Source organism: Ranitomeya imitator, chromosome 2, assembly GCF_032444005.1.
Source record: "Ranitomeya imitator isolate aRanImi1 chromosome 2, aRanImi1.pri, whole genome shotgun sequence".
NCBI lineage: Eukaryota > Metazoa > Chordata > Amphibia > Anura > Dendrobatidae > Ranitomeya > Ranitomeya imitator.
Window position 1 is genome coordinate 72,079,016 of NC_091283.1, and position 17,704 is coordinate 72,096,719.

Consider the following 17,704-nt stretch of genomic DNA (forward strand, 5'->3'; position numbering starts at 1 on the left):
AGGGTAAGAAGGACAACCTCCTGGTGGTGCTGTCAGGATGGACTCCTGGAAACTACATTATCGGTAGGACTAATTCCTACTTTTTTCACTTTTGGCATGCTTCAATAGTCTCCATGGGAGACTAGAAGCTGCCACAGCCTGATCGGCTCTGCTACAAGCAGACGATGATCAGATCGCCTGCATGTAGCAGAATACTTCACTTGCTATGAGCGACAACCATCGATTTTGCAAGTTTTCCCACCTACAAAGAATGGAGAGGTCTGTAATTTTTATGGTAGATAACTTCACCCGTGAGAGACAGAATCTAAAAAGAAAAAACATAAAATCACATTGTATGATTTTTACATAGTTAATTTGCATGAAATCAGTATTTGACACAATAGAAAAACAATGTAATTTTTGGTATATAAATCTTTGTTTGCAATTACAGAGGTCAGATGTTTCCTGTAGTTCTATTAATTGTGTCAGCAATTGTTGCCTTCTCACCAACCTGCTTGCCTATTGTCCTGTAGCCCATCCCAGCCTTGTGCAGGTCTACAATTTTGTCCCTAGTGTCCTTAGACAGCTCTTTGGTCTCGGCCATGGTGGAGAGGCTGAAGTGTAATTGATTGATTGAATGGACAGGTGTCTTTTATGCAAGTAACGAGTTAAAATAGGTGCAATTGTGGTATTTCGATGCTCGTTCTACTGCTGCTGAATGAGGCAGTTGTCGTGTGGCAGTAGATTTGTTCCAGTGTGTCAGAATTAGTTTGGAAAATGTGAGTTAGAAAATGTAATACATTCCATTGTATACCGATGACTCAAATGTGATTTACTGCCATCTACTGGCCAATGTGTGTATGTGAAAGTTAAGTGATTATTCTCCTGACAACAAGCTGCCATAGAAACAGCTGAGAGGAGTCTCCCAGCTCAGGACACACACAGACTTCCTGAGGTAAATTCCAGCTCAGGACACACACTTCTTCCTGAGGTAAATTCCAGTTCTGAGGGGTTCAAGCTGCCTGAAGGAGAAAACACTACTGCCCCCATGATAGTTTTCCATGCGAGTCCACGCTGAGGGGACATCTTTCTCCACATAATCTCCCCCACAAAGGAGTGACATCTTCTACTCAGGAGAGGTAACGCTGTACATGTGCTCTCCACCATGCTGGTTATCCTGTTTGCTTCTAGCCAGGCCCAGATCCACATGGCTGCCATTCCACTGACTTTGTTTAACCTACCCCCTATGAAAGGGAACGGTAGGCTCAAAACTGTGAGTACTTCCACACGTTAGTGTGTTCCCACGGAAAGCCAATCTGTGAAGGTTCCTCCATCACTGTAATATTTCTTGGACTGAACATAACACTTCCTCTAATAGCAAGTAAAGAGAACTCTGCTCCAGCCACCCTGAGAGTCCATAACCTCGCTTGTCTCATGAGGAGAGAACTATTACTTTCATATGCACAATATACGGTAAACTTTGCCTTTAAGAGAGAGACTGTATCACGTTACTTCTTTTAATAAAATTGTTATGTTTGCAAGTTCACCTGTGTGTCTGACTGCACAAACACCACGGGAGCTCCAAAACCTGCATCCAGACACCACCGCTACAGGAGTGCCCCCGGGGGGTCCTATACCATCCACAAGTGCCACCTCCCACTATTGACAACTGTTGTGGACACGGAAGTGTTGAGGGGTCCAGTGACCCAATTCAGCTACCGTGACATCATTATCTGCTGCCAGTGGGACTACATTCCCCAGCTGGCCCTAATGCAACATCTGGCGCCTCTCCAGTGGCCCACCACCCAATTAAAAAAAAAACTAAAAGGTCTGTGAGAGCCATATTTTTTGCCGGTTGGTAGGTGATCAAATGCTTATTTCATGCAATAAAATGCAAAGTAGTTATGTAAAAGTCATACAATGTGATTCTGCCCTTTTTTAATATTCTATTTTAATATAGTTAATATTGTTTTTATGACTGGTGGCACATAGGAGGCATCATTATTTCTGAAGCTGGCACTAATGGGGCATTAAAGAGGTTGGGCGCTACTACTTTTTTAATTGATGTCCTATCCCCAGGATGAGACAACTATACCTGATCGGTGGGGATGCATCACCCATCAACCACTCTTGCTGATCAACTGTTACTGCTATGACTCTACCGAACCACAGCAGCTCCGTCAAAGACATAGTGGCCGCGGCAGGTACTGCAGGTCATTTGAATAATGGGTGGATCTGCAGTACTTGGCCACTGCCTATATAGAAATGACAGAGCTGCAGTGTTTCAGCAGCATTCAAAAACCTCTGGCCATAGCCAGTAACAGCTGATTGGCAGGGGTGCCCGCCCCGACCAGATATTGATTGTCAATTGTAAGGTCTCGCACTCGGACCAATGTTATTTTAAGGGTCCGTGCACATATTGCATTTTTACCTAGGACGGGTAATGTTCGAATAAAAAAGAAAAATCCCAGCATACCCGAGTTTGATTCAATATTCAGATCACACTCTGCCATGGAAGTCAATGAGTCTGTGGAAGCTTTCTGACTGCACTTGGATGACATCTGAGTGCAATCCGATTTCCTCGGACTGACAGAATGGAGAAGATGGAGACATTTTTTTCTCCATCTTCTCCTCATCCAAAAGAATCAGATCACACTATGATCACAGTTAGATCAGAGTGTGATTGATAATTGATCCAATTCTCTCACGTGAGAGAATATACGCTGGTGTGACCACTCCAACCTAAGGATAAGCCATCAATAAAAAAAAAAGTTGTGGCCAACCCCTTTAATATGTAAGGGGGCACTAATACTTTCTAAAGCGGGCATTATTATTGTGTTAGAGTGTGCAATACTTGTCTTGCCCTGTACTGGGACACTACGCCACTGCCTTAAACTATTTCTATTTCAAAGAAGTGCATGTCACTTCTTTTGTGCAGTTCTGCAGCGTTTCTGCACCCCTCCATAATAGAAATCTGCAGGTGCGTTTTTGATGCGTTTTTGATGCGTTTTTCGTGCAGATTTGTGCGCATCAAAAACGCATCAAAAACGCACCTGCAGATTCTGCCAGGATGTGCAGATTTAGTGCAGAACTGCAGCAGATTTTTCTGCACCAAATCTGCATCGTGTGCACACAGCCTTAGTGTACAGCAGTGAATATCTGGAATGACCGCTTCCAGTAATGCAGCCCACCATTTATTGTCCGATCCTGCAGGAAATCTGCTCCCATTTGGGTTCATTAGATACAACATGCACATCCAGTAAGATATAAAGAAGGGGTAAATCAGTGGAGTAGATAGAGTTAAATGGTCATTACTTAAGAGATGTGAATCTCACGGATGAAAAGTGGAGCTCTGCTGGTTCATGTTAAATTAATCCAGCATCTGTTAATTACGGCGGCTCCGTACATGGAACTTACCACTTAGTGACATTATTTGCCGTTCCTGATGCTTTTCACGAGGCCTCGACCGATGCCTGCGTGCAAGTCTTTAAAAGTAATAGCCAGCCTCCAGATGAGTTGGGAGGTTAAGTGGGATCCATGCGCATGATTATTCATGGTGAGTACGGCGGTGGCAGACAAAACATTTCCCATTAACTTTCATTTATAAAGCTGTACTTTATGGCCGTGCTTCACCTCCACGGTCTAGAGATTAGTTTGGAGCTACTGTCTTCAGCCTTGTGTCCTACATTTTAGGTTTCCTTCTTGGCAAGTTAAATTAATTCCACAATGTCGGATTCTCCTTGAGTTGTGAAGTCCCACAAGTAGCGTAAGTTGGCTCTTGTTAACTCATCAACTGTCTAAGTGCCCAACACTGCCCTATTTAAAGGAAGGTCAAGTCCCTGGATACACCAAGATATGGGACAACATCCATATGTCTTCTTCTGAACCAACTAGTGCTGTGTGGTGCACATTTTATTTATTTTACCCATTTATAGAGCAATTAATTTCACAGAGCTTGGCAGACGTCATCACTGTCCCCATTGGAGCTCACAATCTAAATTCCCTATCAGTATGTCTTTGAAGTGTGGGAGGAACCAGAGGAAACCCACCAAACATGGGGAGAACATACAAACTCCTTGTAGATGTTGTACTTGGAGGGATTTGAACCCAGGACCCCTGTACTGCAAGGCTCAGAATAGCAATAGCATTGTGATGTTCAAGTCTTCCAAGAGCAACAATCCTCAGCAAATGTCTATAAGACCCTCAACACATTTTTTTCTTGGCCACGTTTAACATTTATGGAAAAGGCCTCCAAGGTATATGATAAACAGAAGCTGTGACGTATAACCAATAGTCGCCCGTAAACTATATTGGTCCACTTAACTGATGCATCACAAGCTTTCCAATAGTTTTTCATGATGCAGCCATTAAATGGATGATATAGTACTTTGTAGGTGATACATGCTACTATATGGCATCTTTCACCAGCGGCGTAATGTGGATAGGAAGCACATGGGTGATTGACCTGGGCACAAAATATCAAAAACCAAAAGGTGTCACTAGGGTTTGTGCACATGATGTGGACTTCTGGCAGAGTTCCACTGATTTCCATCCAAGAGCCATTTTGAACTGTTTCAACATCAATATGATGACATTACAGATGGTTCCTGTGGTACAGCAGAGATCGACTCCCTGCCCGACCATTCTCCATCATGTAGACCGCAGATAACAGGAGGCCTCTGGATCAGCACAGACCACGCACAACAGCGTGACTGTATCACACCTCATCCTGTGCCGACCTTCTCTCTGGGCATGCAAGAAGTTGACTTTGTCGCTCTGATTAGCAGAGTATAAACTTTTTGTTGTGTGGGAAGGTGGCATAAAGGTACCGTTATTACATTTGGAAAGGGCACTCCGTACTCCTTTAAAAAAAATAAAAATGTCCCCTAAATGGGCATACTACTTTCCTTGCCACAGGAGCTGGCAACCCACACTATACCTCTGTCTTTCACCCATAGGCTTTTATGGCATATGTTTACTGGATGCATGGAATGGAAAATCCATTTGATGAACGGTATACAGAGGTATCCATCATCCATACACCAACATGTTAAAGGGACTCTGCCACCTGAATTTGGCGGGCTATGTAAATGGCCTGTGTCCGGTCTGATGGGCGGTGTTTCTTCTTTTTTTCCTCCACCCCATCCTTCCCCGCTGTCCGCAATATTTTCTGGAATTGGAATAGGTGTCCTCCATAGTTTGCGCGTTCGCAATTCAATCTTGTCTCGCACAGTATGCTTTGCCCATCTGCGGATAAACCCGAAAAGCATTACTGCGCATGCGCCGGCGCACTATGTTCCGGAACACATAGAAATACTTCCGGAACATAGTGCGTCGGCGCATACGCAGTAATGCTTTTTGGCTTTGCCCGCAGATGGGCAAAGCATACTGCGCGTGTGCAAGACAAGATTGCATTGCGCACACGCGCGAACTTTGGACGACACCTACTCCAATTCCGGAAAATATTGCAGACAGCGGGGAAGGATGGGGTGGAGGAAAAAAGAAGAAACACCACCCATCGGACCGGACACAGGGTATTTACATAGCCCCAAAAATTCAGGTGACAGAGTCCCTTTAAAAAAAAAATCTATAGTGTGCACTGCAGTATCATTTCTTTCATTGGACTCGGTAGGATGATATTGAGTAGCCTATTGTGGTACTCCTCCATCCATGATCATACTTAATGCATATGTCAGGAGCTTTTTTGGCATATACGCTTAATGCAGACCTCAAACGTGAGTCGGACTGGCCTAATTAGGCGTGTCTTAAGGATTAAAGTGGGTTTAGACCTAGATGGGCCATTAATGCTTGATCGATGGATGGCTCGTTGAATATGATAAGGAAGTGACCAAGATGCCGGCATTATGAATTAAGTCCGAGCCGTAGACTAGTCATCACCACCTCAACAGATAAGCTTTATTCCCTGGATAGAAATTAAGGAGCTTTACCCATTCTGATGATCAGCAAGTGGACCAGGGGGGTAAGACCTCTAACTATCAAGCATTGAGGCACTCAATCTGCTTGTATGTATGAAGCCACCATGTTGCACCCTTCTTTGCTCCTTCCCCTTCTGTAGGACAGAGAAGTATGAAGGATGCCAATTTTTGCTCTCGTTTAGGGATCTTCAAGGTTATCAGTTTTTGTAGTTTCTACAACAACTCGTTAACATGTTTTAGATTTTGGGAACTTTTGCTTCTGACAGAAAGATACCGCCACAACATCTCTACGCGCTTCTAATTTCCGTAATCAGGAATACAACGGGTGCGTAGAATATATCTGCACAAACGTTAGATAGAAGCCACAAAAACCCAGTAGATCTGCTCTATTTCCATATTAAACAGGAGGGGGAATACTTGTGAAACGCGTGGTCTTGTCATTGTCTAAGATACAAGTTGATCTAAAAAACAGCCCGACACATTGTAGAAGCCTTAAAATGTAACACAAATGTTGGGGTATACAAATTCACAAATATACGGTAAGTCAGAATGTTACAAAAGTTCAAGATATGCAAGGACAAGTTACAATAACCCAAGCTTCAGAGACTGCCTCTCGGACAATATAATAATATAATACCAAGGTCTGGATATGTAGATGACATGTCCCAAGGGGATTATAAATATATATCTGCAGAGACATGACCAAGTTTAATCAAAATTTACACATTCAAATAAATAAGACCCCATGGTAAAAACAGATCTAGCATATTAAAAAAGCATAATAAGCTCACTAATAGAAACCTTTTATTTTTTGCATGTGATAAAAAAAAGACGTGAAGTTAGTCAAACTTTAAAGGATATAGACACCTGGGACACATGGAAGTATTTTGGATTAAAAAATCATTTTTGCTGTTGGGTTTAATGAAAAATTCCAGTTTGCCTTTTAACAGCCTCTGTCTGTAGCTGTGTGCAGAATAAGTTATCTAAGAATCTATCAGCGAGCTCCTTCTGATGGGAGAGTTTATAACTATTGTCTCTTTCTCCTCTTTGCTGATTTATTTGACCACTGACTACTTCAAAGATGTGGTCACAAATTAGCTGAGAAGAACTCAGCTTTCATTTGAGGGTATCCACATTAAAATTGGATGAAGGGTTTAGGAGGTTCAGCTCCTTAACATGTGCCACCCTGTTTTTAAAGGGACCAAAAGTAATTGGACAGATTAAATAATTTTAAATAAAATGTTAATTTCTAGTACTTGGTTGAAAACCGTTTGTTGGCAATGACTGCCTGAAGTCTTGAACTCATGGACTAAAAGAAAGAACCTGGCACTCAACTTAATGCTTGTGAGATTTTAATCGTAGTAGCCAAAAAACGTTTCGGTCCTATATCTGGACCTTCATCAGTTACGTACTATGATGAAAAAAGTGAATGACTGTAGTGTCATATAAGGCACAGCATGGTCTGCGTCTGGTATTTGCGCAGATAGGTTTAGGCACACAGAATGGACTTATTCACGCTGATAGGTGCTGTGCTTGTGTCCAGACACGGAATCCCCGCTTGTCTCAATGTCTAATATTATAGCAAATTTTCGGATGGGTTTTTTCAGTTAAGGGGGGCCGTATCTCCAGGCTCACTTTGACTGGCCATGTTCTTCCTTTCCTCTCCCTTTCCCCCTCCCCCCCTCCTTTGTGGATATGCATACAATGGCCATGTGTCACCTGCTGCCCGCCCCCCCTCCTTTGTGGATATGCATACAATGGCTATGTGTCACCTGCTGCCCACCTGGGTGATCCTTCTCTCTGGCCTGTGGCTCCTTCTTTTGTGTTTCTATACAGACCGCCGGCTCTATTATCGGCGCGTGCGCATTGGAACAGTGTGGGCAGAAACGTCTGCCCACTTCCTGCGTCTTCTGCTCTCTGCGCAGGCGCTACTATCCTGGCGTTCCTGACCTCCTTCTACTGTTTACTTCCGACCTCATTGTTTCCGGCCCAGGGCAGGACACACACCGGTGCTCACTTACGACCGTACTATGCGACATAAAAGGATGCTGCTTCTTGCGGTAAGTTACTTCCCCTGACGAAGCGGTCTTGGTAACCGCGATACGCGTTGGGTTCTCCCACCATCTGGTCCTGTTCTGTACATTGGTCGCTGGGTTACCCTTATTGTAGGTGACTATTGGGTAACTTTTTGCACACTGCTGGGGTGGTGTTTTTAGCAGGGTCTCCTTGGCTGCGGTGTCGGCCGTGGGCAGCGGTCGTTACATCCTTTCATCGTGCATTGGGGCTTATACTCTGTTATATCTGGGACTTATGTCCGCACATTAGCAGTAGATTAGGGACTGGGCCCCTGCCTTTATTTCTTTATTAGGAGTGAGTACATCTTTCATATATAAACGTATTTATATTTGTACTATAAATATATATGCACTTTAGATTGTTCCCAGCAGTGTAATGCTTTGTGATCTGCAATTGTGCCCAGCACCGTATATGTTACTCATGCTATTTATGCAGAAATCACTTTTGAACAGGCCCCATGGGGGAGTTTGTCTGTGTATTGTTTTTAATTGCTTTTAATACTTTTGTTACCAATAAAGTTGTTCCTTTTTTGATATGTTTGATTGGCGGTGTGCAGATTGTTTAGTGGCTTCTCTTTTCTTCTTTTCTACTGATATCATTGTCAGCCACTTTCTTGCACCCCCCCCCTTTGTTTGGATTAGTTAGTTTGTATATTGTAGTGCGCCAGCGATCTTGTTCTGTTATATGGGTTTTTTCTGTTTTCGCGGCTTAAGGATGGCTTGTTTCACCTGCATGGAGAGCTTCTTTGACCGCATGTTTACTTCACAGCAAAACCTTCCAAATACAAGCACCACACCTCAAATCAACTCCAATCAACTGCTTAATTGAGAATGACATAACGAAGGGATTGCCCACACCTGACCATGAAATAGCCTTGGAGCCAATTGTCCAATTACTTTTGGTCCCTTTAAAAACAGGGTGGCACATGTTAAGGAGCTGAAACTCCTAAACCCTTCATCCAATTTTAATGCGGATACCCTCAAATGAAAGCTGAAAGTCTGAACTTCAACCAAATCTGAATTGTTTTGTTTAAAATTCATTTTGGTAATGTCTATAACCAAATTAGAAAAATGTTGTCTCTGTCCAAATATACATGGACCCAACTGTAGCACAAAGCAGACGATTAGCGCAGACTATATACTCACGATTGGCTGTAGCTGGGCGCCGGGGAGCATGAACTGCATCTGCTGTGCGAGCATTGCGGCCGCTGTCTTCTGCTGTATAAGGTTATTCCGTCCATTAATTTCTAGCTGGGTTTTTAAGTGCGGAGGAGGATGCAGATATTTACAATTTTCTCTCGTGCACCGGCCCTAAGAAAAAAGAAAAAGAATATAGGAAATATAAAAAGAAACAAACTTATTATATCACAGAGAAACACAGGGCAAGTGTAAGAATTCTCTATAAAGCCATGTTCAAATAACGTTTTTCCTATACACCCGACATATTTGCCAGGAAAATTCCCATGCACAGCGGGGCACTGTATACTGCGCACTATCTCATTTTTTCTAATAATGAGACCTATTGGCGTTATTAGACAGTGGCACACAAAGATCCCGCTATTGGAATATATTACCATGCTGCAACCTCAGATACACGGACTATTATATCCTCGAAATCAAAGATTCACAATGGCCAAACAGAGTAGGTCACCCACTGGAAGCCGCGCAGAGGGCTCCAAAGCAATTATTTAATTGCGCCCTCCATTAAGATGCAAAAGTTTTGTCACCCAGAACATACGGACTTGGTAATTGTTTCCCCCTCTATGCCTTGTACTTGACTTTTTCAAAACTTTTTGGGATCCAAGGGTTTACTTTTCTCCTTACGGAGAGTGACATGTCATCTCTGCATGCTTGACATGTCACTCTGTGCAAGGAGAAACGTTACCCCTTGGATCCCATTCAGACGCCTCTCACCCAGCCAAATCAGATCTCACACTTTGCACTGACGAGGGGCAGTCACCCCGAAACACAGTGTCTGCAAATTGAGATTCTGGTTCTGGCTTTTATCCCAAGACATATGACAAGGCTCGTTATAGGGTCAATATTGACTTTTAGGATTGCTACTTCCAGTAGGGGGCGCTAGAGTTCTAGTCCTTTCCATTTTGCAGATGGATTTGAATTAATAAGTACATAAATTATTATCCTTAATGGGCCGACGGGAGAACTAAAAGACCCAACAGTTTTTATTTCCTTTCCAGATAACTAAAAAGTAGGAATGAGTAAAAACATATCTGGAAACAGGTTTACATATTAGATGAATGTCGGACTAATGAAGCAGAAACGCCCAACCATCTATTGTATATAGGGCTGTCCAGATTCTCCCCGACATCAGATATTGGGGAGGGAAAGAATGATTGGGCATGTTGGATTTCAACATGCCCAATTCTTTGTTATCATGGGAAATCTAGTAGCGGATTAGTTCACTCCACTGTGAACACGTGCACGCTCGGTAGAGCTGAGCACACATGCGTATAGGGGACGGGGAGACAGGAGGAACAGTGGTCATCTAAACTGACAGGTGTAAAACCACCTTTAGACATTGGGGACGTGATAGCCCAGATCTATCGAAAATAATCTTCTTTGAATTGAACAATTTATGAATGACTTGGTCTGTAAGAGTTAAAAAAAAAAAACCCAATTAAAAAAAGGACAAAAAATCTGATTTTTTTCAAGCTGGATCTGTGATCTAGCCTGTTCTATTAAGTCACGGTTTTTAGTTCCAAAAGTAAGAAATATACAATTAATGCACTAACAATGGGGGAATTCCAAATCTTCATCCTAAAAGAACCTGAAGGAGGAGCTGAGTCAGAAGACTATAGAATAATGAATTCATCAGAATATTGGACTTATCATCGCCCACCATCTAAAGGGGTTATTCTCCTGAGTGCTTAGAGCCTGGTCATTCACACTGAAAAAACCAAACACGCAGACAACTGGAATCCAGTAGGAGGCGCCACTGAATAATAGATCAGAAAATCCAGGGAAGTATGAATAATAAGGTGCAACACTAATCTTATTGCAATGTTCATGCTGGACAAAAAGAAAAAAAAAATCTTTAAAATAAATAAATAAATATATATATATATATATATATATATACACACACCGTATATACACGTATTATAAATATATATGTCATATATTATATATGTATATATAAACCATATTATAAATAGATATTGTAAAACCCAAAATATTATATATATTTATTTAAATATTATATTATATATTATGCAAAAAATGTCAGCACTCCTGCAATAAGTGAATAAGTTTTTTCTATATATCAGAGATCCCCTGAATACAATTGCCGCTATCTGATAGAGTGCAGATTAGGGAGAAGGTCCGGCTCCATTACAACCCTGTGACAAAAGCTTCTTCCTACGGCTTTGTCTCCACTTCTATAACTGCATTAAGTGGCAGGATCCTGGCTGGCATTAATTCAATAATACCTAAATGGATGTGATTATCATTATTTCACGTTCAGACACTGACACAGGGAGACATGAAATGACAGGCTTCCTACAGGCAATATACCCGGCTTGATTATAGCCTGTGCCAGGCTTAAGTTCCAGAAATAAAGGGTTACTGGATGAATGGCACGAAATCCAGCCTTCCCGTCGCCTGCCCCTCCCCAGCACCAGGCCCCGGCTATGCATTTTCGTGTAGTCTGAGTTGTCGCGTACAATGCGATAATTGGTTGGCATCACAAGTTGGCCTGGAAGAAGAATCCACACAAGGACACTTCTGTTTTATATGTCCGTGTCCTGGAAAAGATGGAAAGAGAAGCAACTGCGCCACCCCTCAGATATCTGATCCTTTCTACTTTATAGCCAGTCCGTGCAAAATGGTCACCAGTAATTTATAAGGGAAAGGTGATCTAGAGATAATGGGTGACTTATGGTACTAGTGAATCAAACGAAAGATCCTATACAGTTCTAAGGAAATTTAAAGGGAACCGGTTCACATAAAAAAGCTATTAACCTGCATATATGGGGTTAATCTGCAGGTTAACAGCGTTCTGCTCTGCGCTGGCACTTAGACCCCCCGATGTCAGGAGGAAATTAACTTTATTTACGTCATGGTAGAGGGTGGCGGCTGTAACCGCGCCTCTGGCACTGACTTATGGCCCCTCCCTAATGCTGAGCTGCAGGCAATCAATGCCGGGGGAGCAGTTGCAGCCGCTGCTCTCTATACACAGAGCAGAGACTGAACCCGCGCTGGCGCCTCCCTGTGACTGAAAACCTAACGTTGCTGGAAGAAAAAGTTAATTTCCTCCCGGCAGCGGAGGTCTAAGTGCAGGTGAAAGGCAGATTCAGAACCCTATTAACCTGCGGATTAACCTTATATCTGCAGGTTAATAGCGTTTTTTCACGTGACAGGTTCCCTAAGTCCAGGTTCAGCATACAGATGAAGCAGGTGCCAACATTAGTGGCACTGTGCTCTGCGGAGGTAGGCAGCATGTCCATGTTATCGGGTGGCATACCATGCACTATGGAAATATACAACAGTTTGGCACGTGCAACTTCTCTATGTGGCCACTTGGGTCATAATGTGAACCCTAAAATGCTGCTAGCAGGATACCGATATCTACTGGCATTATGTTGGTGGTTATTAGAATAATGCTGTAACTAGTTTTGTGCCACCATTTATCGGTACTACTCTAGTGTTTCCAGATAGGCACCTAGGATTGGACTAGAGTAGAGAAAAAACTAGTGTGACCCTGGTCCAGTAGCCGTGTAAGTAGTCCGTGGCCAATCGATCCGAACCCTGTAAACCTTGTACACCCTGCAACACTTCCTCTGATTAGTAGTTCCATGCCATGTTAGGCGTCCATCAGGCCACAACATCGTTATTACAGGGCCTACTAATCAGAAGGGGCGCTGAGGATGCCAGAGGTCGGAATTTTTATGCAATGCGTTGGTTCAGCGGCAACAGACAAGACACGGTGATTGGACCAGGGCCTTTCAAATCTTTTTGCTGAACTCTGAGAATACATGACACTCTGGGCATCTCTCCTGCATTGCTTGCCTCAGAGTGCAGTGGACTATTGGTAATCCTGAGCAGCTTGGAGAAATCTTTCCCGAACAGCTGCCGCCCGTCCAATTCACCCCGCACTCGTTACAGAGACAACTTTCACCATCCACCCCTGGGAACTACAACAGGCCATGGAGAACGTCTAGGTCACAGTACAGAAAGTCACACGGCATCGCCTCCACACGTAACACCAGGGTTACATCAGTTTAATGATTGACACTTTACAATGCGTCTGCCATCATTCTACGTCCCGGCCGCTCTTGCACCAGCACAACATGACAAGATCAAACACAGTCATCCTGTCAGATAAAATTGCATTTAATGAGTGTTTGTAAAAGAAGAAAAAAAAATTATTTATGGAGACACAAAGCATCTATAATGATTCTTTAGGGCGTGAATCAATCTATGTGCGGTGAAAAAGACTGTCAAGACTGCAAATTAAAAAAAAATGTAATAGTTCATTACTTGGATGGTACAAGTCATTTCTATGAGAATATTGACATTAAAGGGAACATGTCATCAGGATTGTGCACAGTAACCCGCAGACAGTGTCAGGTCGGCGCCATTATACTGATTAAAATGATACCTGGGTTGATGAAATCCGTCTGGTGGTTGTTGTGTAATCTTTTTTCAGTTTTGAGTTAATGATATGCTCGTGCTCCGGGGCGGCCAGAGGGATCAGTGAGCTGTCAGAAGCCATCAGTATGAATACCTAATCAAAGCACCACATGAAGACCCCCCACAGACCTCCCCGGGGCACTAGCTTATCATTAACTGAAAACTGAAAATAAAGATTACACAACAACCACAAGACGGATTTCATCAACCAAGGTGCCAACCTGACACTGTGTGTGGGTTATTCAGCACAATATTTCTGACAGGTTCCCTTTAACTTATAGGAAAGTGCAGCAAACTTTGATTCTCCACACAGAGGGTCACACAAAAAAACATGTTCTGGGAGGTATATCATTTTTTGGGGGCTCTAGATAGTGGACACATAATCAAGTATCCAATCCATCCAGGTTGTTGGTACTCTCGGATATTTCCACTATCTGGTGAGAGCCTGACTACCATGAACCCCCAGTCCCCATGATTTTGAAGAAGAGGCCAGATAAATGATTTAGGGATTCCAATAACACCAGATGTGCAAGCGACTGCGGCAGGGCACCACTGAGGTCCATTCACATGCAGTGGTTAGACATGAATTTGTGATTATGGCAGCAAGGCAAGTCACCGTGGTCCATGGACCTCTAGTCTGAAAGCTCAGCCAAGTGTTCAAAGGGTTTCATTTTCAAGTAATTTCTGGGGGGTGATGGCCAAAATGTGCTTGAAAATAATCTAGCGTTGCTGTCATTTCTGAATTGGCCAAGAAGACACTCCCCTTTGTCCAGGCCTTGCTGTAGTGGATAACATCTATCTCCATCATCTCAAGAGCGTCGACAACTGGCAAAGATGATTGACCAGGCATGTGGCCAGGAACCGCTGTATGATCAATGCCCGTAATGTCCATTCACTTGTTGCTCACTATGAGTGAGTATATACACACAACCGCCAAGGGGACGTCATAAGGGAAATGTGTACAGAATATATCTTCTCATTGCCAAGTAATGCGCAGTACGAGCTCTTCATACACTACATGGTCAAGTGAATATTACGTGGTGTATTGGATTCACATCTCCAGAGCCTCAAGGCGCCATTCCAGGCTACGCAGTGGAGATCCAGTATTCTATGTTTTCTATATCCGAGCACAATTTTTTCCCTTTGGATTACACGTAATAAAAAAGGTTAATGCTTTATTACCCTGAAGACTGTAAGCTGCCAGAGCAGGGCCCTCTCCTTTCTGTATCAGTCTGTCATTGTTAGTTTTGTTTTTTAGCAATGCTTTATATTTGTATATTATCTCTAGAGCAACAGTAAAGCTTCTGCCGTTTAGTCCTCCATATTCATCATCTCTGTAAACCACACCCCTACCACTGATTGGTAGCTTACTGCCTATACACAGTGTACGCAGAAAGCAGCCAATCGGTGATGTGGGAGGGGTTATACAGAGCTCAACATTCAGAGAACAGACTAAACAGTGATTTTATCAAAACTGCAGGAAGCAGCCCAGTAAATTACATATCGTTGGCAGGGTTTCTGTCTCAACATCATGCAGCTCTCAGAAAACATAGCAAAAACCTGATGACAGATTCCCTTTAACTACTGAGGAAAGTGCAGCCATTGCCTTGTTTAGAGGTAATGTGAATAAAACAGCTGTAGTTTTCCCTGATATTAGAGCAGATGTCCTGCGTACACTGCTGGTTATTAATAGACAGACTATTAGTTCTAATAAGGTCATACAGAGTTTAATATATACACTCCTGTCTGAGGAATAAGGGCAAGGAATATTTCTGCATGATAAATGGCACGAAAAAAAACCCCTTGGACTGATCGTTTATGCAACTTAGTTTCTACATACCATTGTATACATAATTATAACAGGTATCTAAATATAGAAACCATATCACATATCATATATATATCAATATGGAATATTTTATATGTTATTACACATGTATAAATTGTGGTTTATGTAAAGTTGTATAACCTCTCTTTACAACCTGTATTAAAGAGAATCTGTCAGCAGGTTTTTGCTACTTAACCTGAGGGCAGCATAATATAGTGAGAGAGAGCCTGATTCCGGGGATGTGTCACTTATTAGGCTGCGTGCTGTATTTTCAAAACAATCAGAGTTTTATCAGGAGGAGATTATCACTACAGAACAAGGTCTCTAGTGCAAGCCAGTCAGGCTAATCTGTGCAACCCCTCCCCCACCACTGACTGGCAACTTGCTGACAATGCACAGTGTACCCAGGAAGCTGACAGTGAGGGGTGGTGGTGGGGGGTTATACACAGTTTAGCAATCTGAGCAGTGCTACATCTACAGCAGAGAGAACTAGAATTCTAGCAAAACCACACCAGGAAGATCAGTAAGTGATACATTACTAGAATCAGGGTCTCTGCCCCAACATTATGCTGCTCTCAGATAACATGGGAAAACCTACTGACAGATTCCCTTTAAAGAGGCTCGCTATAAAATTATATATTTAGTAAACCCATTTTACTCAAAAAATCCAATTTTGCTCCAAAAATAAAAATATACTGAATTTTAATTTTTTCTGTAGCATACAGTATTACATACCCTAAAATGGAGCACCATTTAGTACCACACATCTATGATATGAACTCTTTGTACCACACGACAGGGTCCTAGCACTTGTCTCTGATGAATCGATGGCCATGCACTAGTATCACCTCATGTCATGAGCTTGTTAATTGTGGTTGCGCCTGTATGTGTGTGTTCAGGGACCCGGCTGAAATAAGCCCCTAGAATGCCGGCACCTCCGGTGAGGAGTATTGCATGAATGTATTCAGGGACCCGGCTGAAATAAGCCCCTAGAATACCGGCTCCTCCGGTGAGGACTGTTTGTATGCTTTTCTGGGTGCGTGACCACTGACTGCCTCCAGCTCAGCAGTTAGCTGTGCTCCTCTGTGAGGCTAACAGGGCACAACATCTTATTTCTAGTGTCTCTGTGGAGTTAAGAGAGTTCGCTTATACCGCCATATAGCGTCGCCATTTGCCAGCAGCAGGTTCCTCTCCTGCACGGTGAACCCCGGGTTGCGAACGCACCTATTTATACATATATATACATATACTCGGTGCGTTCCGCCAACCCTAACAATGGTATCGGTGGGGAGGGAAGCCCCTGGTGTTTCGCTTCGGGGGCTCTTACGTCTGAGCTCCCGTAACAAAGCCAGAACTTTGGTCTCTATACAAATTGGGGGACAACATTCGTTATTCAGATATATTAGGGAATAAATCAGCATCAGCAAAGATTTCCTCACCTATTTAGGGTATAAACACTTGAAAGATATGTTGTTGTTGTTTTTTTTACTTCCTTTTTTATGAAAGATCATAGTTTGAACCTGATGGACTTCACTATTTCACATTAGTCAGGTCATTCGTTCCTGTGCGACATCTTCTCACATGAGGCCGAGAGGTCTAACAAATAGTCAAAATATTCCATGTGATATCGGCAGCGAGTGGAAAATGACAACTTCTACGATTTTGATGTAACATGAAAGGGGTGAAAGTAAAAAGAATAAAATATTTAGCAGCTTCTATTCCTTGTAATGTGGGATTTTGCAGTCTCATTGCTTACTCCATGATGTTCAGAAGAAAGATCACTTAAAATGGTCACAAGGGAAAACACTCAGCTGCTATGTGACTCACTGCAGAAGTATGGAAGCATTCAAGTAGATGCACGTCCATAGGAAGCATGCAACCCGTGCTGATAATGTATTATATGTGTATATATGCCAACATGGAGCCTGTTCAGCACCCCAACCACGCATTACCTATCCTTTTCCACTACATTAAAAGTGCAGCAAGCAGCGTCAGATGAAAGGAGACAGGGAGGACAACGCGCTCACACCGGTAGCATTGAGACTATACTCCTTCTGGGAAGTGATCAAGGTCAATCAGGCCCCAATACACAAATAAGGAGGCGTACTGATCCATCAAATTCTTGGCCAGACCAAAGGTGCGTAGAAGCCTCATTTGCATATGAATAAACTTATTTTCTCAGGCACACTACCAGTAACCGGTACAGTGCTAGTATGGTTGCTTTAGGGGCCAGT

At 42.9% G+C, this 17,704-nt stretch overlaps 1 protein-coding gene across 9 annotated transcripts in view; it reads right to left on the minus strand.

The window, feature by feature from the left end:
- The window catches only part of MBNL3 (muscleblind like splicing regulator 3), a 193,373-nt gene that overhangs the window by 67,352 nt on the left and 108,317 nt on the right, over window positions 1-17,704 (minus strand). For all 9 annotated transcript variants that reach the window (XM_069746949.1, XM_069746951.1, XM_069746946.1 and 6 more), the window contains one exon: window positions 9,137-9,301. In XM_069746949.1, coding sequence (XP_069603050.1) covers window positions 9,137-9,301 — 165 coding nt within the window. The remainder of the gene's footprint in view (window positions 1-9,136; window positions 9,302-17,704) is intronic.